This window comes from Muntiacus reevesi, chromosome 7 (assembly GCF_963930625.1).
Source record: "Muntiacus reevesi chromosome 7, mMunRee1.1, whole genome shotgun sequence".
Classification (NCBI taxonomy): Eukaryota; Metazoa; Chordata; class Mammalia; order Artiodactyla; family Cervidae; genus Muntiacus; species Muntiacus reevesi.
In genome coordinates this window covers 78,506,821-78,531,518 of record NC_089255.1, presented here as the reverse complement: position 1 = coordinate 78,531,518, position 24,698 = coordinate 78,506,821, and the positions used below count along the sequence as shown (strand labels likewise).

Below are 24,698 nucleotides of genomic sequence, written 5' to 3'. Positions count from 1 at the left end.
AGGAAATGGCAACCCATGCCAGTATGCTTGCCTGGGAAACCCCATGGACAGAGGAGCCTGGTGGGCTACGGTCCAGGGGTTCGCAAAAGAGTTGGACACAACTCAGGAACTAAACTACAATGACAAGGGTTCAACCAGTACTAAAACCTGGGCACTTACAAGATCTTGAAAGATCAGATTAGCAAAGACGTGATTGTAGGCAGTTAGTTAGAGCCTTAAAAACACATCGATCCAAGGTTCTTAAGGTTTGAAGTCCAACTTCTCTATGCCCAGCCATTCTTCTTCCAAATTCTTATGCATTGCACACAGAAAGTCAATTAAAATATTAAAACATACCATCAAACTATTTTTTTTTAGCTAAAAGAATTGACTACTTATGAAAGATGATCCCTGAGTCCTAACTGAAGACAATTAAAGTTGGAAGAGGTTAACTCATCTCATCTCCTCATTTTACAGCTGTGGAAGAAACTGAAGGCCGAAACGGTGAAATGACTTGCCCAGCCCCACACAGGGACAGTCATGGAGTAACCATGTGGCACCCATGGATAGACCAGGCATGCACATAATCCAAGGCAATTTACCTGAATTTCTTATGTTGGTGTTGTTCAGTTTGGAGTCCTTGATTACCAAATGTTTAATCCAGAGAGTGGGAGCTGTGATTTCTGGAAAAAAAAAAAAAAGAAGAGAGAAAATAAAGTCTGGGCAACAGAGAGTATGAAACTTGGGATGTAACACTCTAGACTTTTTAAAAGCCTGAGGCACCAAAGATAGAGCCATCTCCCTCATCCCATGTCCACCTCATCCCAACACCCTCTTGCTTCCTCCCTATGGAAGCTCGTCTCCATCAGCTCAGAGGAGCCAGCCAGGGCCTCTTGTGCTGGGAGGCAGAGTGGTCAGAGTCCAGAGGCATTGAGCCACTCCATCCAGGAATAAAAATATTATCCCAGGAGGTAAGGAAAACGGGCCAAGCCAAGTCTCTCTCAGCTGCTTCCCTGGAAGAAGATTTAAAGGAAATAAATCAACAAACCAATGCCAAAAAAACCACAGAGACCATTTTGGAAGAAACAGCTGAGCCACAGCAGATTTTAGCTTGCTGAGACTCTGCTCCACATATGGGAAAGAAAGTAATGGGTCTAATGTGTGCTTCACTCTCTTTTCAAATGGTTTCTCATCAAACAGAGGCTGAATTCTTCATCCAGAGAGCTCCAGGAGGCCATCAGGCTCTCCAGGGCTGGGGTCACCCAGTGGACAGGTGCTGTGGAAATTTGAGGATGCCCCTGAGCACTGGAGATGAGACCTTTCATGAGTACATTGGAAAGGTCTTCCAAGTTGACGTGGTCTCCATTTCCTATCCAGACTGCACAGGGTCCAGGGTCCCAGACTCCCCAATGATCTAGGACATTTGTGGATCACAGAAACATTTGAACTTTTAGGCATGAACACACATGTGTTCCACTCCATGGCCAGCTGCAAAGTCTATCTTCTGTTTCTGTCTAGAGCTGAACCTGGGCTAGGGCCATCCTGAGCCAACAGTTTCAACAAGTGGCATCACTTCTTTTTGTTTCTCTGTCTCACTGTCCAGTTTTAGGGATACACTCAACTGAAAGCTGCTAAAAGGTTGCTGAATACTGCACTGAGTGCCACATCTCAGGCTTTCTAGAAACTGCACTCTGCCAAGCTTCCTGCTCCCCGTCATGGGAACCTGGAGTATTTAGCAAAGCACACTGAAGGATGTAGGCCCCGAGCAGCTCAAACTCAAACTGAAGCCAGCCTTCTGCACCCAAGTTCCAGCTGTCCGCTCCTCAGACCTCCAGAGATACCCAGCCTGTTTTGCCACCAACCATCGCAATTTCTCTTGATCTAGAATTTCTCTTCCCCCAATGTTTTGACTCAACTCTCACGGTCCCTACAAGTCAGCCAAACCAACTCCATGCACCAGTCTCTTTCCTGTGACTTTCCTCATTACACTCTGTTTCCACCATACTCCCTCCTTTGTTCCTGCCTGGAACACCCTGATTCTTCCCTCATATTTTCAGATCCAGCTCAAGTTCCCTCTCTTCACAGAATCTTTTCCCAGACCACTGTGATCTCTTTCTTCTGGAAATGTCTATCACAGAAGAAATAAAACTGAGGCCATGTAGCTTCATACATAAATTCTCCAATAGTTGCCACTCTGTTGAGAGCAAAGGCTTTCATCTTATCTATTTCTCCTTCGTCGCCCACAGGCCTCGTACAATGTCGGGCACACAGCGCTACAAGGACTTGTAAGAGCTGACTCATTTAGAAGGATGATGCTGCCGGCCTGTCTTACTCAGCCATGGCTCCTCGGTCTTGGCAGTTTGCAAGGTCCATCCAGGCTGTGTTATTGTTGGATGTTAGCAGCCAGGCAGGAAGCCTGGGGAGAACAGAGGGCCTTTCCAAAAGCAGAGGGTGTACTAGTTCCTGGGAGGGTTTGCATTTTTTTAAAACGTTAAAAACAGCCCAGCTTAAACCGGGAAAAATTGAAATTAAAAAAGGAAAAAAAAAAATAATAGTAAAGCTTAAACAAACATCCGAAGGAAAGAACCTTCCCAAATCTGAAGTAATACAGGAGCTTACCGTCTCCATCGAACACCGGCTGGGTCTCCATCGTGGGTGTCGGCTTAGACCCGTCATCTGAATTGAGGGTTAAAAAGAATCGAAAGGAGACTACCATTATTGAGGTAAATACTATCTACTCTCCAGCACTGTTGAATGGTTGGGGTTTGCACATGGCCCGGCCAAGTCCCAAGGAACAGATCAAAGAAAAAGAAAAGAAAGAAGAAAAGAGCAAGAAAGAAAAGAGAATCAGAGAAGAGACACCAACAGTAAGACAAATCCAGGTGCACGCTCGCCATTCCAGGGAAGGTTCCCAAGTCATCATGGCTCTGGAGGACCCCGTCTCATGACTCCGCAGCAGCAGTGACAGGGTCACTGTCAGCCCTTGCTCTTTCCCCAGGAAAGCTGGGAGCACTGTCTTCCCAGGAGCCCTCAGCTTTGGCCAGGCACATTGGGAGATGCCAGCACACTTATGGCATCAAGTGCTGATGTCCCCAGCTCCTTCCTGCCCTCTTGTGCAAGGTACCAACCCAGTACCTTTCTAGTGGTCCTCACTGAAGAGTTTGAAGAAAACCAAAGACCACGGCACCATTCCCTCCCAAACCCCTAGCTATTTTTCCGTCCTCATCTAAAAACAAAGTGAGGGCAAGAAGGACCATTCTCTTTCCAGCATGGTGAACTGAAAAGAATTAGGAATCCTTAGAACACTTTTAACTGTGAAACCAATTTCCAAGGAGTGATGGAGGCAGACAAAACGAGAGGGAACATGAGTAATTGCACTCTGGATTTCCTTTGAAATTTCTAACACAGATGCTAGGAGCAGAGTTCTCAGTAACAAAGTCCTAACGCTTATGGTCATAGTAGTGTTGGCAGCTCTGTCTGCAGACCAAGAACCTCTACAGGTCAGAGTGAGTGCAGACTTTATCTACCTTTCAGGACTTTGAATTATGTTCAACAAGATCCCCAAACCTTTATTTTGAACAGCGTTTCTCAACTTTTGCTTTATTATTGTCTATCTAAGGAGCATTTTTAGGCATTTTCTCCTTAACTAGTTTCCTAATGAAATTTTAATAACAAAGATACACTGTATCTCTGTATGCACTGCATATTTATGTACCGTATGTATGTCTATACTTTATATGTAAAAAGAGAAAGGGTTCTCTGTGCCCCCAAAACCAATTTTCACCTCTTTGTTGAAAGCTGGGAGCAGGTAGCTTTACTTACATTGAGAATGCACAGATCCAAGATTTTTCTGTTTTCTCCCTCAGCAAGGGGAAGGAAGGTGAGCACTGTGGTCTCAGACACTGTGGTTACACAATCCCTTCTTCCCGAGACCCCCAGCAATCTTTGGGGACTAAACACTATATTCTCTAAGCATTAACTATTAATGGAGAATACAAGTTCTCATATCGTCTGCAAGGCCAGTCAGATCATCAGTAATAACAACCTCCACCATTTGGAGCTCCCAGAACTCTTGGCAGACTTCCCTGCATCTTATCAGGGGAAGGAGAAAGAACACAGAGAGCTGATCCCTTTTTTACACCAATACCCCAGCCCTGGGATCTTAAGATTCAATAGCTATGGAGATCCTGACCGTTGCTGGAGGCGGAGGCCAGCAATCTGACAGTTGTGTGACACCTGACCCTGTGTGTCAAGTGCCGACGTAAGACCCAACTCCCACAGGGGCCAGGGTGATCCCAAACAATCCGACAATCATCCCCAGACATGAGATGTGTAAGGAGGAGAGGAATAATGAAGCTGAATATCTTATTTGCCTCAAACTAGAGTCCTGAACAGTCATCTTTTGACACCAAACTGCACATTTGATCTGGAAGTCATTGAGGGAGAATAAACACAGTGCAAAAACACACAATGTCATTTTTTTAAATAGCATCACTTCCCCGACTCTATTAACACCCCTTTCCGTTGAATTCAATGAACCACTGAATGAAGTCTTTTGGCAGCTGCAATGCACATTTGGTTGCTCCTGCCGGATGCAGGGTTCACAGTCTTGAATAGCCCAGCACAGCGTGCTCAGCCCCTCCACACAGGGTGGCTTCCTTTCAGAAGTCTTAAAGGTAACAAAGGGAAAGTGAGAAATCAAACATTCTCAGAGGGACAATGGTGACAAGCCAAGTGCATAATGGCTTATGTGATATCTTGATATTCAATTAAAATCATCCCATACTCCAAGAGCTATCTCCCTCTCTCTCTGGAGCAGGAAGACAGAAAATACTCTGTTTATTTCTCCCATCACTGACAGGAGAGGCTGGGACGGCCCATCTGGTCCAGCAATCAGCAAAGAAGTCTGCTGCTCAAGGAGAGGAAGGAGGGTTTCCAGTCTCCCCCCGCCCCGGGGAAGTTGAGGACCTCCACGATTGCCCAGATGCAGGTTCAGAAGCCCACAGAGCGTGAAGCCACGTGTAGGGAGTGAATCTTCCTGCAGGGAAGGATCACTCAGGGTGAAGACATACAGCTGCACTGCCACCACGGAGGCCTTAGCTGGAAACCTTTATGAAGTGAGAAAAGACAAGGTGCCCTGCTGCCAGGAGAACCACCTGTGAAATCCAGCATGCCCCGAGGATGGGGAGCCAAGCCAACGCCAACAGGACCCTCTGACCATCACGTCCGGGCACCTGGGCACCTGGCGTCCAACCCAGCAAACAAGCGCACCCTTCTCTCAAACATAGGTCCAAGGCCTGGGTCCAAGGTCCACATCAAGCCTGCTTCCTGGCAAGCCCTGGGGCAACACCAGGCCCCACACTGGGCCCTGTGGAGAGAGAAAAGGTTCTACGTGTACTCCTGGCCTCCCAGTTTCCAGTGGGGTCACTGTGCAGACTCCAGCTTTACATCCACTAAGTTGGATAAACTGAACCGCTCGCTTTCTTCTCTGGGCAGTGATATCCTCTTCTAAAAGTGAAGGATAACTGCATCCTAGCCTCAGGACACTGTGGCTATAAAAGACTCTACAGGCCTCTTAAAGAAGGCATTAAATCATCTAGTGTTAAATCATCTTCTCCAACTGCTTACTTTCAAAATTGGATTTGCAGCATGAAAATTCGACAGTTTTTAAAATAAAAAATCAAGTAAACCTTACAAATCAATAAGAAGACAAACAGCCTGATTTCAAAATGGGTAAAATATTTTAATAGACATTTCCAAGATGCATGGACAGCTAATAAATACCCGAAAAGACGTTCAATAGCATTAACTGTTAGGAAACCACAAATTAAAACCATGATGAGATACCACCATGTACCTGTCTTTTTAAAAGTTTTTAAAAAGACACTATCAAGTGAAAAGGATACGGAGGAGCTCACATCCTCATTCACTCTTCATGGGAATGTAAAATTGGGTAGCCACATTGGAAAAGAGTCTGACAATTTCTTTAAAAATTAAACATAAACTTACCAGTCGATCTTGAAATTTAACTCCTGGAAATCTATCCAAGAAAAATAAAGACATATCCGCCCAAAGACATATATACACATATTCATAGCAGCATTATTCATTAATAACCTCAAACTGGAAATAATCCAGATGTTCTTCTATTGGTGAAGAGGTAACCAAATTGTGATACATTCATACAATGGAGTATTATTTAGCAATTAAAAGGAATGAATTACTGATACATGTAATAATATAGCTGAACTTCAAAAATATTACACTACATAAAAGAAGCCATGCGCAAATACTACACATGGTATGACCCCATTATATAAAATGCCTAGTAAAGGTAAATCTATAGAGACAGAAAGCAGATACATGGTTGCCTGAAGGACAGAGTCAATATAACTATAAATGGGTACAAGGTTTCTTTGAGAAGTGATGGAAATGTTCTCTAGTAACAGCTGTACTTCTCTACAGATGTACTAAATTCACTGAATTGTACATTTACAATGGGTAAGTTTTATGGTGTGTAATTATACCTTAATAAGGTTTTAAAACAAAGGAGGGACAGAGTACCCAAGACGTCACAGATACATCATCAGGAAGCAGTGGCTAGATTATTCAAGCGGTCCTTAATTTGGGGGGAGACTCTTCCATAGAGCTTAAAGAAAAATACATCTGAATCTCAGTTTACACATAAGCACATGATGATTTCATGTGTGTGTATGTTCACTCTTGATGATGCTTACAGACCTACAATAGTTAAGACTTTATTTTTTGTTGATGCCATAATACTCCTCCAGATGGAGAAGAAGATAGAATACTGGAAAAAAAACCAATTCAAAGATGATCATTTCTCTTGCAGGGAGAAAAGGTAAATTTGGGAACATTAAAGAAAAATAGGGGTTTCACAGGTGGCCCTGGTGGTAGAGAACCCTCCTGCCAATGCAGGAGACATAAGAGACAAGGGTTTGAACCCTGGGTCGGGAAGATCCCCTGGAGGAGGGCATGGCAACCCACTCCAGTATTCTTGCCTGGAGAATCCCATGGACATGTGTAGATACAAACATAACATTCATTATTCTAAATGACATAGTCCTGAGATTGGGCACAGAAATAAAGAAATCCTAAGGCTGACTTAGGGTATTGTGAAGAGCCGACTCATTGGAAAAGACCCTGATGCTGGTAAAGACTGAAGGCAAAAGGAGAAGGGGGCAGCAGAGGAACAGAGGATTAGATGGCATCACCGACTCAACGGAAATGAATCTGAGCAAACTCCCGGAGATAGGGAAGGACAGGGGAGCCTGGCGAGCTGCAGTCCATGGGGGTCGCAAAGAGTCAGACACAACTGAGCAGTTGAACAGCAACAGCCAGAGAAAAATAAGCCAAACCTGAGAAAATTTCTCAAGGATGACGTCAAGATCAAGAATAATACGTGTCAGCACATTTTGTAAGACTCAGAGTTCCTAGCAGGTTGCTTTCTTCATCTATTCTTGCCACTGGCCAGGCCAGAGGAAGTCACCAGGCAGATAAAAAGAGATTGAGCTTCAACGCAAGGAAGTGATTTGTTCAAGACCCCAGAGGCAGTGAGTAAGAGGTGCTGGCAACTGCTCAGGCCCGGAGCAGGCATCTGGCCTCCCCCAAATTCCCCAGCCCCCCCAACCACGCCTCCCCTCGCAGGTGCAGCCCCAGAGAGCCGCAGCCCCCGCACGGGCCCTGTAAGCCCATCCAGACAGTGGGTTTGTGTGGCCGCACAATTCCCTGCCCTGCGAGAAGGCCTGGCCCACGCACAGCTGGAAGTCACTTCGACCCCCAATGACACTGTTCAAAGCCCCCTCTGTTTGGCTTTTTGATTCCTGATTGACATTCGCTGGCGAGTGGAGATAAATGCCGCGCTGAGGACAATGTTGACCCGCTCTGACTATTCGCAAGGAAAGACTTTTCAGAATAACAAACAAAACAAAACAAAACCCCCAAAACATTGGTGTGCTTAAGGGACTGAATAGAGCCCAAGAGGTCCAAGGAGGCAGGGCCGGGCCTTTCAAGGGGCTGGCAAGTCCATTGAGGAGTTAATTGTTTGGGTGTACAATGAGTTTATTCTGACCACATACAAAGAGCTTTCTCTTCCAGGTCCTTCAAAAGCAAATGTGTCAAAGGGGCCAGAGGAGGAATCTGTATTAATGGCATCTCTTGGGGTCTTGATACTGAGGAGCCTTGGAGAATGAGAGAAAAAGAAACCACCACCCCCATCCCGAGATTCAGAAAGTCTCTCAATGATTCCAAGTCCCCTTCGATTCTTGGGTTCTGCCCAAACCCTGGTCCATCACTGGTCACCCTCCCTCTTGGATTCATTCAGGCTGCAAGACATGGAGATAAACTTCAGCCCAGTAGAAGTGTTGGAAGGTTCTTGCTATTGAAGGGACGACATTTATTCCAGAGCCATCATCCCCCTCAGCATGTGACTCAGACCCAGTGTGAAAGTCGAGACGACTTATTCCGGGCATCACAGGGAGACAACAGTGCCTGTTTACAGAAATGTCCCGTAAGAACCTGGCCCAAATCATACCAGGGGGAGGATGGAATTGTTAGTTAACCTCAACATTTCCTGAGGTCCCATGACCAACGAGGCTCAGAAATGTCCAACAAGGCTCAGCTCAGAGCTGTCTGGATTCTGACCTTTGAGAACAGAAGTTATCTGAGTACTTCAGGTCCTTTCCAGAGTGAGAGATCAATGCTCTACATTCTGCCTACCCATCTGCACCTTCCTTCCCAACACAATTGAAAACAAGCTTAAAACTGTCTTTTTGCATGCAGTTCCCAACATCATCAAGCTCCACATTTTCTTGAGTAAGAAGAGAAACAAAGGGTTCGTGAAAAGGGTAGACCAGAGATGGAAGAAGAGGGTGGTGAGAGGGGTGGGGCGTGGGGGTCGGTGGCACTGGCAGCAGCAGAGTTGGTTCAGAGCTGGGTTCACACAGAGACTGGGCTAATTTTTTAGACTAGAAATGACTTTGCAACAGGTAATTGCAAACAGAGAGGTCCCATGTACCCTTCATCCAGTTTCCTCCAATGTCGCATCTTTACAGTTAATATAATCATATAGACAACATCATAATAGTATAATATCAAAATCAGGAAATTGATATTGCTATAATCCAGGGACCTTATTCACATCCCACCAGTTTTGCATGTACTTGTTTCTGAGTGTCTGGTTGGGTGGGCAGTATGTAGCTCTATGCGATTTTATCCATGTGCAGATTCATGTAACCACCCGCCATGATCAAAATATAGAACTTGTCCATCACTACAAAGATATCCCATGTGCTACCCTTTTATAATCACACTTTCCCTTCTCCACCTCATCTTTCACCCCTGGTAACCACTAACCCTTTCTCCATCTCTATAATTTTGTCATTTTCAGAATGTTATATAAATGGAATCATGCAGTGGACGATTTCTGGAGGTTGGACTTTTTCACTCTGCATAATGCCCTTGAAATCCATCCAGCTGTTGCTACATGTGTCAACAGAGTGTTCCTTTATGTTACTGAGTAGTATTCCATGGAATGGATGCACCTCAGTTTGTTTCACCCATTGAAGGACATTTGGGTTGTTTTCACCTTTGGTTATTACAGATAAAGCTGCTGTGACTATTTGTGTACAGGTTTTTCTGTGGACATAAGTTTTCATTTCTCTGGAATAAATAATCAGGAGTGCAATCACTAGATTATATATGGTAAGTATATGTTTTGTTGTTTACTTTTTTAGGAAACTTCCAAAGTATCTTCCAGAGTGGCTATATCATTTTACATTCTTATCAACAATTTATGAAAGATCCAGTTCCTCTGCAGTGACATTTGGTATTGTCACTATTTTAGCTCTTCTAATAGCTGTGTAGTGATATCTGATCATGTTCTTAATTTGCACTTTAAAATTTTTGATCAAAGTATAGCTGTTTTACAATATCATGTAAGCTTTGGGTGCACAGCACAGCAATTCAGTTATGCACATATATGCATATTCTTCCTCAGATTCTTTTCCCTTATAGATTTCTCAGATTCTTTTCCCAGTATTATTGCATAATACTGAGTCTAGTTCCCTGTGCTATGCAGTAGTCCTTGCTGGCTAATTTGCACTTTTTATAAGTAATGACATTGAACATCTTTTTGTGTGTTCATTTGCCTTCTGCATATGTGCTTAGGTGAAAAGCTTATTCATGTATTTTGTCCATTTTTAAATTAAATTGTTTTTCCACTGTTAAGTTTTTTAGCATTCTTTATATGTTCATATGTCCTCTGTCAGATAGGTGGTTTGTAAGTATTTTCTCCAAGTCTGCAGTTTTTAATTTCCTTAACAAGATATTTTGAAAGCAAGTTTTCAATTTTGGTTAAGTCCAATTTGTCAATTTAAAAAAATTTTGAATCACATGTTTGGTATTCTAAAACACTAAAGCTCAAGGTTCACCTACCTATAAGTTCTAAAAATTTTCTCCTATGATTTCTTGTAAAAGTTTTAATAGCTTTAGATTTTACATTTAAGCCCAAGATCCATTTTGAGTTAATTTTTGTATGAGGTGTGAGGTTTAGGCTGAAGGTCTTGGGGAGTTGCTTTTGTTTTTGTCTACTGGGTGCCCAATTGCTACAGCACCATTTGTTGAAAGAACTATCTTTACTCCACTGAATTCCTTTTGCACATTTCAAAAATCAGTTTGCTGAGCTTGTATAGGTCTGTTTCTGGGTTCTCGGTTCTGTTCTGTTGATCCCTGGGTCAACAGACAGTGAAAATACTCTGTATGATACTATAATGGTGGATACAACTACATGTGTGTCTATTCCCACAGAGTATACGACACCAAGAGTGAATCCTAATATAAACTGTGAACTTTGGGTGTTAATGATGTGTCAATTTAGGTTCATCAGCTGTAACAAAGGTACCCACTCTGGTGGGGGGTGTTGATGGTGGAGAAGGTGACATGTGTGGGGACAGGGGGCATATAGAAAATTTCTGGACCTTCCTCTTAATTTTTCTGTGAACCTAAAACTACTCTTAAAAAACTAAGTCAAAAATGAATTTAAAAAAGAATAAAATAGACATTTAAAAATATGGAGTCACCACATTTGTTTAGATGACCAAAGGAAAGCATGGATTGAAAATTCATAAAGGGTCAAGAAGGGAGTAAAATATTAAAGATCTCTTGGTTTAAAAAAAAAATAACATACAGAGATTCCTCTCACTTTCTTTTTAAAAATTGTTTCAGCTACTCTAGTACCATTGCCTTCTCTGGAGATAGTAAGGGACAGGGAAGCCTGGCGTGCTGCAGCCCATTGGGTGGGGAAGAGTCAGGACACAACTTGAGGACTAAACAACAACACCATTGCCTTTCCACATAAATTTTAGAATAAGCAGCCCTTAAGCCTCATGGCTTTCCTTCAACAGGTGCAACAGGATGGAGAGGGACAACTCCTTGGCCTTGACCACAGGGGCTACGTGGCGCTTAGGGCTGAAGAAGTGGCTCAGGTGTGGCCCCAAGGCCTGTCCACCCACAGGCCGAAATCCCTGCCTCCCTCCAGCTTGCTGGGCCACACTTGGAACTGAACTCATTCAGCCAAGGAACATATCTTCAGTGGCCAGACAAGCTCGGAGCCGTCCCCTAGACTTCGGGAGCCTCACAAAGGTAACAGGCAGAAGAATCAAGAACTTGCCACTGGACCATGCTTCCCAGGCAGCCTCCTCCAAGGGTCTCTCCTTAGAGGCTCTAACCCTGGGGGCTACAGGCCAGGGCATTTGGAGGAGCCACTGCCATCCCTCCCCTGCTTCCCAGTATCCCAGCATCTAGAAGTCTGTGCTCCTCCAGGAGGCTTCCCCTCCATGACGATGCCTTCGACAAGAAGAGGCTAAGACCATCAGAGTGTGAGCTCCACGAGCTGAGGGCCCTTACATTTCACCCATCACTGGGTCCTCAGGGACTGTAATAAAGCTGGCACTGAAGTCTCAGTGAATATTTGTTGAATGAAAGAACAAAACAGCCAAGTATGAAACACCAGTGGTCATTAACAACACTGGGGGACTCGTTAGAATCCACGGCTAGAGGGCTTTTCCAGATCACAAACCCCGTTTCCTCTCCACTCCTTGGAAATCAGGTATCCTCCATTCATAAACTTTCTTTTGGAGACCACAGGATAGGGGCTGAGATGCAGAGCGGGCAGTTGAGTAGATGGAGTTACTCCCTGCTGGGGGAGTAATGAACAGTGGGTAGTGGGAGACGAGGGGCACACGTGAACACTCAAGTACACTCGTGCACACCCCTTCTGCAACTGATCTCTTTGAAGCAGATATACTGATATGCCAGGCTGGGTCAGGGTGGCTCGGACAACAGACAGCAGCAGCAACCTGCATGCAGAGGGGGAAAGAGCTGCATCTCATGGGCCTGGAGCTACTTAGGTGCAGTTTGTAGCAGGCATGCATCAGAATGAATGGTTCTCTACAGGGAAATCCAATGTGAGCCGAGGTCAACACGTAGAGGTCATCGGTTGCCCATCTCCATTCAAATCCAGCCCAGGCTGGAAGGTAATCAGACTTAAGCCAGCTGGTGGCAAGGCTGACAGATCACCTATGGATCTGGCTGCCTTCTCTGGGCTGAGAGAAGAGAAAAAAGAGGTGGCTGGAAAGAGGTGAATGATACGTGAACAGGGTGACATTCTGTGTATAGGATGCTCTGAGACGGCTGGCTCTGCACACCTCAACCAGGTTTGAGGCAATGCAAGAAAATCCCTTCAGGTGTACTTAACCCCCATGAGGGCGGAGGCTAGAGACCACACGAGCCCCTTCATCTGGGAGACCTACCATCCATCACCCCTGCCCTAAGCACATCCCTCAGCCCTGAGGGGAAGTGCTGCTAGCTCCACCATTTGAGAGACAAAGGTCTCCAAGCTGGCATCACTTGTAGACCAAACACTGTGAGAGATCCTCAAAACTGAGACCCAGAGACGGACTCTGAAAAAATAACTATGACTCATTCTTCACTTGGAACACATACTATGGAGCAGTCAGTGGAGGGGCAGTGAGGTGGTGGGGGGGCGGGGGGCGCAATAAAAGAAGTCTCTACGAGTTGAATTTTGGAAGTTCCGCTTCTCTCCAAGACTGGCTTGCCAAATACAGGAGCACGTGAAGAAAAGAGAGCAGTTTTCTATATGTTTTTATTCCTCTCTCACTTTCCTTACACTGCTCACTCCCAGAGCTCTTAGAAGTAAGAAAAGAGCAAACTGCAGAAAACTCCCAGTGACCCTAAATTTTCATTGGCCATGTATCCTAGGCGCTCCAAAGAAAAAGTTCCCAGAAACTGCCAGAAATCATTGTCTAAGTCCTCTCCTACTACTCCCCCATTCTTCACCTGCCCCACCAACACCCCGCTGGAGGCCGAGAACATCTTTACTGCACCTCATAAGCAATGGAGCTTAGGACCAGTCCCTGACTCTGTGTTAGGTTATCCTGGAAACTCCCTCAAATCATCCACATTTGTTAGCATCTGGACCCCCAAAAGAGGCACCCCGGGAAAGTCCACGACCCTTGGTGGGCCAGGAAAAGCTGCTCAGGGTAAAATCACCACCTCTAAATCACATTTTGCTTCCGAGTCACTTTTCTACTTCAATGGATACCCCAAATTCCTTCCTCTCAACTTCTGCAGCTTTCAACTGTTTTAGCAGCAGATGGTCAGAACTCAGGGGTTGCTGGGGGGTCCTTTCCTCTCTTCTGATATTCCTCTGTAGCATCAATAAAACACATGTGGATGCACGCGTGCCCCCCCCCGCCGCCCCCAAATGCACACACACCCCTTCCATCTCTCTCGGAGGGCGAGGACCATCAGAGAAGGGACGGCTGCAGGATGGGAGTGCCCCAGATCAATGGATATTTGAAACTCAAACACATGGCCCGGGACCTACCCCGCATGTGTTAATTACCACACATGTGCCCATAAAGGAGTCCGGGGAAACACAAGGGGCCCAAAGAACAGAGCACAGTGAAGACATTCCAGGGGATTAAGTAAACAGTCTGAAGTTCTGACCCTCCTCCCCTCCTGCAGCACGTGCATCTGGGTAAGATAACCGGGCCTCCCTCCCTCCCTCCTTCCCCCACGTCTCCCCTCAGGCCCCACACCTGTGGACCCGGGAGCAGGAGCGACCCAGACCTGCTTGCTGGCCAGACGCCTGTGACCTGCTACTGCCTGGCCTCTCTCCCTCTCTCCTGCCTCCTGCTATCTCCCCGGGCCTCCTCCCCCAGCCTCCTCCCACTCTGCCTTTCTCCTCCTTGCCTTCAGAGGACTGATTCCTGGCCGGCAACCAGACCCTCCGTGGCACAATACGCCTTTTCATTCCTCCCAGGCGGAGAGAACCGATCCTTCCAAGTCCGGTCCATGGAGCATGTTCAAAAAGGCAGAAGGGTGGGGAAAGAAAGGACTGGGTGTGCTCCTCCCCTGCTCCCACCGCCCCCCCACCCCCCACTCCCCACACATACACCCAGACCCCCAGTCTCGCCTCCTTTCTGGCCGTCCTCTGGGCTGAGCATCCCTCTGGGCAGGTCTCTGGAGCTGCGGCTCTCTCGGGAGATGCCTTCTGGGAGACCCCCCATGTGGGCACGGGCTCAGACAAGGGCCTTTTGTGTCCTCCCACCTGCTGCCCTCCGGAGCACATTCCATTCTTAAGTGGCAGCTGAAGAGGCACCTCGGCGGGCCCGACACAGGATATTACCAATGCCCTCTCGCACCCTGTCCTCATTCAAACCCCAACTTCCTGGGCAGGTGTGGCTTCAGGTGGGTCTTCCCACAGGTGGCTTTTCACTGCCCTGCCCGCAGCAGACAAAGAGAAGAGATTCAACACCTCTGCCGTTGTTCAGGTGTGTCTGACTCTTTGCGACCCCACAGACTGCAGCACCTCTGGGAACCCTCCAGAGTAGAAGGAAAGAGAGGCCACTGGGCAGAAGTCAAGTCTCCAGGGGACGAGTGAACCCTAGCATCTTCCCCACCCCGCTGCCAGGCCTTTGCACCAAAGAGGAAGCCCCTGACAGGAACAGAGGAACTTCGCTGGGGTAAGGGAGTGAAGACATAGGAACTTGAGGCTTCACACTCTATCCACCCCACCTCCCTGGAGGAATCAGATTCCCCTGCCTTCTCCCACCTGGATCAGCAAGAGCCTGCTGTGAGCACGGGTCCGATTCCTATTGTCATCCACAGCAAACAAGATAACCTGGGAAGTACTTCTCTGTGCAGTTTAAAAGCCAGATCCTCTGGTTGGCCTTTCCGGGGGCAGGTGCTTCACCCAGCATCATGTGCTCTGTTCCCTTCAGTGGGGAAAGTCTGGGTGGGCTGTTCTGCATGACTGCTCTTTCTTTTTCCTACCACCAGGACCTCATGCCCAGGATTAAAGCTTATGCTCCTGAAGACTTCAGTGGCAACAAGCAAAACTGAAGGCAGTTCCCTTTTCCAACCCCAATCAATTACAGGCAGACACGCCACTCACAGTGTTGATGATTTCAGATCTTTGCAGGAAGAAACGTTTATCCCCTCTCCTGCCTTCCCTCCTAGAAGGGAGCCACCAACATTCAAGGCTGTCTCCCTGGGGCTACGAAGTACTTTGTTTTTGCCCACTTACTCATTCCTGTTCGCTGGTAGGGGAGCAGCCCATTGGGTCCTTTGGTCCATGGTTTCTAGAAGGAGGTGGTATTACCAAGTTCCACTCCCATATCTTCTTGGAGCACCTGATGCAGGGAGAGCAGGTTCTCCAGACTCTCAGCTCCTCCATTCAAGCAGGGGGACTCTGCCTCCTCTTGGGGTCCCCACAGAATTAGCATCTGGGGCAAGGGCCAGGGCCTCGCCTTGGTCTCTGTGACTGCAGTGTAGGATAAGCCTGCTTGCCCCACTCTGATCCTTGCAGGCCCAATTCTCCATATAGCTCTTATGAGCATGAAGTTCCCAAGGCTCAGAGTCAAGTAGGGGGGCTCAAACTCAGCTGAGATCTCCCACCTGGGTTTTACCTGAGACCCCAAAATAAGGGTTCTGGAGTGCTTGCATGGGCAATAAAATTGAAGCCTGTTTTCCATGCAACCACCAGCTGTCTGTGTGTATGCTTTTCTGGAGGTAAGAAGTGGAGAATCTTAGCGTCTTCCATACTGGGAAGTATGGTCAGCTCATCCCAGGGGCCCGTTCCTCATGTAAGCTGGTCCACTAACCAGCACTCAGACAAATGTACTCATCAAGGCCGGCTACCCAATTTGTAGGGCCCAGTGCAGAGTTAAAAAGCCTTTTCTTCAAACAGCAGGAGAAAGGGCGCCATGAAAGACACTAAAATATTAAGTCTGATCCTCTCCTCCATAGTCTCTCTCTTGATTTGTCATGGTGTTTTTCAACTTGCTATTTATCATTGTTCTAGGTAAAGAAAGGCTTCCCAGTGGCTCACACAGTAAAGAATCTGCCCGCAATGCAGGAGACCCAGGTTCGATCCCTGGGTTGGGAAGATCCCTTGGAGAAGGAAATGGCAACCCACTCCAGTATTCTTGCCTGGGAAATCCCATGGACAGAGGAGTCTGGCAGGCTACATTCCAAGGGGTGGCAAAAGTCAGACGATGACTGAGTAACAAATTCTTACTTTCTAAGTAAAGAAAAATGAAAATTCTAAGCAGGTTATGGAAGACCCATAGCCCTCATCACAAAAGATATCTGTCAATGAAGCCACAGTGAATACGCACAGTACATGTGTCTCTACTGCCCACATGCATGCTTCGCTGTCCCACTGCACCGTACTGACAAAACCCAAGTTCAAGGGCAAAATAACTAAGAATTTTGAGACCACAGCTGCCCAGGTCACATGCCCATGGAGCATTCTAGTTTTAGTGAAGAGACTGGATGTGCCAGAAAAATTATCAAGGAGAATCAAAGAGGAAAAAAATGTTCATATGGGTTTCCAAAATAGAAGAGTCTGGGCAGACTTGGGCATGCCTGCCTTCGTTGTGCTTTTGTGTTTAACGCTGGCTCCACAGTGGTAGCTGACTGACTGAACTTCCCAGGAACCAAGGGTCTCAGGGTCCTCGCCTGCAATGTGCACTGCTCATCTCTCTCAGAAATTCCGGGAGGTGATGAGCCTTACTTACCTCCAGGGCTTCTGGAAGGGAACAGAAAATGCAGATTCTCTGCAGGGCACTTTTAGCTTTCACCCCAGGCTCCTTCCATCTGCTAAGAGTGCCTGCTTGGACTGGCTTTAGAAGCAAACATTTAGATAAAGCGTGAAACTCCACTCACCTTTCCTTCCTGAGTTACCCTGGCTCGCAGGCTTATCGGTGACCGAACCTTGGGTGAGAGGGGAAACAAAAACACAGACGTTCAGAATGCATCGCGGTTGGTTTCTTTCAAAGAGTTGGTAAAGCCTGCTGTTAGGAGCATATGGTTATGTATATAGATACTGTATACACAACTAGGAACATTATATACAAAGTGAGTACATACATACATGTGAGTGGGGTTTGTTTAACATCAATGTCACTGGTATCACAGCACTGTTGAGATGAACCATGATTTCCAGGCTCCCTGGCAATAGTCTCGAGCAGATTTTTACAAAATTCCACATCCACATAACTCCTTTGTTGAACATTCCACTCACTGCCCCCTCGCCTCCACTTCCCACCGGCTCCACGTTCTGAGCCACATTCAGTCAGTAGGGCCGACGGCAAAGAAAACCCCTCTCACTGCAAGTGCAGTGATTGACATCCCTTGCCAGTGAGGGCAGGAAATCGGCGATTTTCCATCTGCATTAAGTAGAAAATTGTTGGCCCAATTGTACTGAACGGGCCAAAATAGTCTGAGGCATGGAAACAATTTTCTAGACGTAGCCCGATCCTCAAGGAGGGTGGGTAGTGGGTGGGTTTGGCCAAACGCGGTGCCCTGCATGTACTCGGGTGCCCTGTGCCCCCATCTGACGGTCCTGACCCTGCTGCACCTGCCTTTCCTGGGACGTCCCGCCCCACACATGTAGGGTACAGCCAGCTCAAGCATAGAGGGGCATCGGGGGAGGTCCCCACGACAAAAGAGAAGAAATCCATCCCTGTTCACATCCGACCCCTTCTCCATATATGAGTTTTGTGCGAATTCAATTATATTACCCTGCATGACTTGTTTCTAGCACATTTGTTTGCTTTAAATGAAACTTTCCAGGTCATTTGCAAGAAGGCTTCATTCCTCCCCCTCCCCACACCAACCCCAATTAAGGTTTCCAGTTTCCATGTAAACCACAAATAAAGTAAACTTTCCTTTTTGGCCTGCAAATTTTGGTTTCCTAATGTAGATACTTACTGCCCTTTCCACTCACTCTTCCCCTTATATAGCAGGGCTGGTTGAAAAAAATGAATAAATTTAGGGGAAAAAGAAAAATGTTAGGACAGGACTGCTGCAGTTTAGAATTTCCCATAGGCGTTAGAATAATGTTTTATACTTTGCTTGCACTTAAAAATTAAAAATACATAAATACATAAAATCTCATATACACAGATTACAGAGAAATAGGAAGCAGCTGGTGGGTGGGACAGACTTTTTTTTTTTTTAACATGGGTTGAGCTGCATAGTGAATTAAGGGAGTGACTTGAATTTCCTTACCATCAAAATGGAAGTGTGGGGCTTCTATAAATCCATAATACACAATCCCACAAAATTGATCTAAGAACAAAATTTCTCTATGCCCATAAAGTTGGAAATAGAAAAGACTTGATTTTTCCTATGGACTTACTAGGAGGGTCGCTATGAAAGAGTGGTTCCCTAATTTGTCTCAGCATCAGAACCACCTGAGAAGCTTCATAAGCATGTAGACTCCAAGTCTCACTCTAGACCTACTGGATCCAAATATTGAAGGAGAAGCCTCAACATTTGGGTTCTTTTTGAATTCCCCAGGCACTGCTGATGACAGCCAGATTTCAGGGCCACTGGCACGAATGTTTTCCATCACTGTATGTTACACTGCTCAGGGGTGGCAAACATATGGCAACATAGACCACCAATCCCCTCTCCTGCACCCATGAAAGACATCACTAATTGGTCGTCATAGCCTTTGATGCTGAACTCCCATGCAGTCTTGAAATCTATCTCGATAAAGTGTGCCTCGGATCCCTAGCAACCAAGAGCACTCAAGCTATAAACTTATAGACCGTGCTCTCTAGAGGTTACAGTTGATGCTTGGGAAAAAGAGCATTGAACCAGAATCCTAAACTCAAAATAAATAAATACATATCCAGAGACATACACTGACGCTATCACCCAGCTCCCAACAGAGCAAGCGTGCTCAGGTGGACTCCTCCCTGACCGGGATGAGAACTCATAACCACCACCAGTCTTTCAAAGGTCCACCCACAGAGGCAGGAGACCGGCCAAGGAGTCTCTCCCCAGCCCTCTTCTTTCTTCCCGCCCTTCCCTACGGTACCTGAGCATATAGGAGTTTTATTCTGCACGGAAGAGCCACTGATGGGCTTCCCATCGGGGGTAACACACCAGCAATACCCGGTGTAAGTATGGCACTGCACCTGTTCGGGAAGTGGGAAGTAGAAAAGAACCGTAAGTCTTGGGGCACAGGATCAACAGTGGCCTCCCATCTGTTTCAAACCCTCCCCAGCAAGGCGGAGCGCTCCTTCCACCTCTCACTCCAGCAGCCCTCCACCGGCATGTCCCTCGAAGATGGGCCAGAAAACACTGTGTTTTCTGCGTGACTCTCAGGCGCAACCCCAGCCATTTCTCTTGGGCTTCACGCTGTTTCCTTCTGACATTTAACACTTAATCTCTTACACCACACTCAGAAATGTCCACTGCGTGCCCCATCTATTTGTAAGAAGTTCCGATTGGTGAACTAATTTGGCAAGTACAAGTTGGCATGTCATCGCCGTAGGTTGATACAACCCTTAACAAGCAGAGACAGGTGAAAGGCTTTTCTTCTTTTTCTAGCTTTTCCCAGCATCCGTTCCTACAGCCAGCTTGCCTATTGATCATGCGACTTTTCTGAGAGAAGGCCACACATGATGGGGCTAAGGCAAGAACAAGGCCACTTGGGCCTGCAGGTGCTAGTTCTAGATGCCCTGCGGCACCACTGCTTGAACTTCCTCAAGCCTCCATGGTCAGGTCCACACTGCCTGGGAACAGTAAATGAAAATGAGGCTTTGGGCTTCATTCGGGGTAATTCTTCTTTCTCTTTCAATAGCTGTCACTCTGTTCACCTCCTCCACTGCACCCCACCATCCCTTTTCCACCCACTTTCTACACAAATCTGGGCATCACTCCCCTGCTTAAAACACCTCAAAGACTTGCCATCAGACTCAGGATGAAGATGATGCTGATTTGCATGAGCTTACGGATCCCCATGATCTGGCCCCTGCTCTCCCCACATCCCTGTTTTACCCCCAGGTCTCCACATATCCTCCATTTCAGCCACAAGCAACTTGTTGAGGCTCAGAAACACATCCTAGTGTCTCATGATTCTGAACCTTTGTTTGCTTCAACCAGTCAATCTTTCTGGAATACCATTCCCCAACCCAACCCAGCCGACTCCCAAGTCTTTGTCCTCCCACTCCATTCAGCATACACCCTCTGCTTTAAGTGGTCCCAGGCTCCCTACATCCTCCTCCTCCTTCCTCTGACCCTCCACACAGCCTGGCTCCCCTAATTCCCCCTATTACAATGAGCCTGTTGATCTGTCTAGTCTACCTCCCCCATTAGACTGTGACCTCCCAAAGGCAAGAGACTAAAACTTGGCTGTTTCTATATTCCAAGCATCTAGCACAACGCCTGAGATTTATTGTAGGCATTTGATGAGTTGAATAAATGCATGAATTATCATATTTCCTGAATTCTTGGTCTCTATCCATCCTAAAAATGTAACATCAATTTAAACAGCCCTGCCACATTAAATGTAGACCTCAATTACAAGATGTGTGCCAACCGCACAGACATTAAAGTGTGGGGAAAAGGTGCCTCTTGGGATCAAGGACGTATCAGAATCAAGGATAGACAGCAACAGCATACAAACTGAGTGGTGAGGGATACAGGGTACAGAGGGAAATAGATCAGTCTCTGTAAAATCTGTAAGTTATCAGCAAGACAGAAAAGATACAGGAAAATGACTTCTGCTGTTGTGAGAATACCAAACACCACAGTTTTCCCCAAAACTAGTTGTTTCATTACAGACCTGCACTCAGAAATTGGGATTTAAGAACAAGATGCAGGGCATCTCACTCCTACCAGTATGATGACTGTATAATTGAGGTGTTTACCTGTACCATGCCTGGAGGGAAACAGTGTTCAATGCCTTCACCAAAGGACCACGTTTCACTCCCGCTTCATCTCGTGGAGACAAGCCCTGAATCCCAAGATCATGCTTGCTACCCCAGATGCTCAATCAAGATCAGTGGCCTCCAGCAGGTTAGTGCTACCTTCCAAGGAGGCCTAAGGGTGGAATGGAAAGCAACCCAGATACACCTGGATTTGAATCCTAGATCCAGCCAGTTATGGATTTGGCAGTTACGTTACTTAGGTCTTTGAGCCCCATCTATAAAATGGGGATCCTAGCTCTGAAGTTGGAGGACACTGGCCAGGAAAACAGTGTGAGACCAAAGCCTGGCCTGGGCCGGTGGCCGGATACAGGGTGGCTGCGGCAAGATTGCTCTCGGCTGTGTCAGACAGCCTGGCCAGCCGGCCTCCATGTGGGCGCAAGCACCCCTGGCAAGCCCAGGAGACTCCGGTGGGGAGCACTCCCGGAAACTTGGAGTCCACCCCTTCAGACTCTGCACGGCCCGCAGGGGACAGCTCCTCGCCAGGGGCAGCATTTTAATGGGGCCTGACTGGCTGCTTCTTCCTCCGTGGGGAAGTCTGTCCCTGGGGCCAGTGGCCACGCTGACTCACCCGAGGGCCCCTTGGCTCTCACGGCCAAGGCCAGCGTCTCTTTCTTGAGGATGGTACCCACCCCCACCGCCCCACCAAGTCCGGCTCCTAGACGACACGGAGTGCCCCTTCTCCTGGGCCTGCAGAGTCCCAGCTGAGGCTGCTGGGGACAGAAGCACGTGCCTGAAGAAGACACAGAGCCCAAAGCTTTGTTCCGGGGGATATAATCTGACCTTGGGGCTCCGAGGGTCCCCAGGGCCACATGCTACCTGAGAGTACCTGCTGTGTTCCTTTGGACATACAGATGCTGCCTCCCAGCCCCCACGCCAGGCCCACAGGCCCAAACACAGCCCCCCTTTCTCCCCAGGGCCCTCGGCATTTTCCTCAGACCAGGCTCCAAGGAATAGACTCCAGATGACAAAATCCACAGGCTGAAGGCTGCTTCCAAGTCCTTCAGAGTTTTACAGCTGAGCTTGAACGAGGAATTGCTGCCATGTTCCTCTGAGGCTTGGAGCCCACAGTTCCGGGCACACCCGCCCCAGGTGTGCTGCAGAGGAAAGAGCAACAGTGAACAAAAGAAGGCCCAGAGGACCTAGACCACTGCAGGAAGCACCCGGCAAGGTCACTTTCCTTTGTCAAGGATCTCTGAGTGAATGATCTGAATGATCTCTAGAGTTCTCCATCTAGAGGTTGTCTGCAAATTGTCTTGAGAAGTTTCCAAGATGTCTTCTTGAAGAAAAAGAAGTCATATGAAGACAGAAAGCAGACTGCAGCCTGCCTTCCTTAACTAACCAGCTCTGCCACCTCCAGTTAGCCACTGAACTTTCCAACCCTCTGCAGCCTTGAAAAGGTTTGTAGTCAAACCAAGCCTCAGACCATCCATGACCATTTAGAAAGAGGGAGATGATAATACCTACCTCACTCAGTTGCTGGGCGGATTATACTAGATAATGTAAATAAAGCACTTAGCTCACATGGTAAGTGCCCAGTTAAACTCAGCTATTTATTTTTATTATCATGGTGTTATTTTTTAGCCAACTATCTGCACTCAAAAAAAAGCACAGCCAGATTCTCTGATGGAAACTAGAGAACATTCTATTCCAACCAGCCCCAAGGGGAGGGGCAATTTGAAATCAGCAAAAAAGTGTGAAAAAGTTTGAGTAAAAGAAGGGGAGATTCATTTTCATATAGAAATAGTTTCATTATTCTCAGAAGAGAGAAGTAATGTTTCCTGTAGAAAAGCAATCAGGATGTAAATTCTATAGAACTAATGGTTTATATATACATGACCAAATGTTAAATCCTACCCAGTTTCCCTTCTTCCCTTGCAAACTTTATTGTTTTAAATTAATAAGCAAGGCTCCTTGTTCAGATGGTGACTGCAGCCATGAAGTTAAAAGATGCTTGCTCCTTGGTAGAAAAACTATGACAAACGTAGACAGTGTATTAAAAAGTAGAGACATCACTTTGCTGACAAAGGTCTGTAGAGTCAAAGCTAGCATTTTTCCAGTAGTCATGTACAGATGTGAGAGTTGGGCCATAAAGAAGACTGAGCAATGAAAAATTGATACTTTTGAACTGTGGTGCTGGAGAAGACTCTTGAGAATCCCTTGGACTGCAAGCGGATCAAACAAGTCGATCCTAAAGGAAATCAGCCCTGTATATTCATTGGAAGGACTGGTGCTGAAGCTGAAGCTGCAATACTTTGGCCACCTGATTTGAAGAGCAGACTCATTGGAAAAGACCCTGATGCTGGGAAACATTGAAGGCAGGAGGAAAAGGGAGTGACAGAGGATGAGATGGTTGGATGGCATCACCGACTCAATAGACATGAGTTTGAGCAAACTCCAGGAGATAGTAAAGGACAAGAAAGCCTGGTGTGCTATAGTCCATGAGGTCACAAAGAGTCAGACACAACTGAGCAACTGAACAGCAACACCTTTGTTCTATCTCCCCCGGCTGGGCACACCAACCCCCAATTCATCAACTTTCAGCCTTAATCTATGTGAAAAGCATGGGCCAAGAGGAACTGACAAGGTAACTGTCCATTTCGAGTGTTTAGCATCTTGAGCAGTTTTCAAATCTCAGGGTTGTTCTAACCACAAAGGTACAGATACAAATCATGGCATTTCTTCCTACCCCACTCTAGAACAACCTTGAGGAGGTTAAAATGTCAATTGATGGGTCTTCCTTAAGAGACAAAAAGTGTTTTCACATCCATCTAAGTGAGGTTACTCTCTGCTTATACTGCAGTGTGTTCTTAGGTAGGAAATTTCATCTCTGACTCATATACTTAAATATTTTTGGCAAGAAGCCCTTTGCAAAAACAGACCAGTGGTTTACTTCAGGTCAACCTCTCTGTCCAAATTAAGACAAATCTGAAATTATTTTAAGCTTGTTAGTCTTCAACATTAGCCCAACTTGTGGACACCTTGGAAAAGTGGGAGGCCAGCACTGCCAATGAGTGCAGTTGAGTAACCGATGAGCAGAGAACACAGCAAACACCAGCTCACAAAGCAAAACCAATGGGGGCATCAAAAGGGAGGGAACCGTGAGAAAAACAAAGGGGATGATGTGTAGAGCCAAGGCGCTCTCAGGTGTCACACCCCAAAAGGAAAACACCCCTTTCTATCTTTACAATGACGTTCCAAACACCACTGTGACTGAGGCATTATCTCATTTGGGCCTCAAGGTCACCCAGTGTGCAAATCTTTTATAGGAGAGGTGCATGGAGCAGACGTTATTTGCTCAAATGTCACAGCTAGTTCATAACAGCATAGGAATTTGGATCCCAAACTCCAAGCTCTCACAAAATTTCAGAATTGACAGAGCTGGAG

At 46.6% G+C, this 24,698-nt stretch overlaps 1 protein-coding gene across 3 annotated transcripts in view; it reads right to left on the bottom strand.

The window, feature by feature from the left end:
* The window catches only part of SMOC1 (SPARC related modular calcium binding 1), a 140,656-nt gene that overhangs the window by 36,281 nt on the left and 79,677 nt on the right, over window positions 1-24,698 (bottom strand). For 2 of the 3 annotated variants that reach the window (XM_065941108.1, XM_065941109.1), the window contains exons 4-7: window positions 19,418-19,517; window positions 17,254-17,301; window positions 2,599-2,688; window positions 582-662 (exon numbers count right to left, since the gene is read on the bottom strand). In XM_065941108.1, the coding sequence (XP_065797180.1) occupies window positions 582-662; window positions 2,599-2,688; window positions 17,254-17,301; window positions 19,418-19,517 (319 nt within the window). The remainder of the gene's footprint in view (window positions 1-581; window positions 663-2,598; window positions 2,689-17,253; window positions 17,302-19,417; window positions 19,518-24,698) is intronic. The other variant, XM_065941110.1, reaches the window with a different exon arrangement.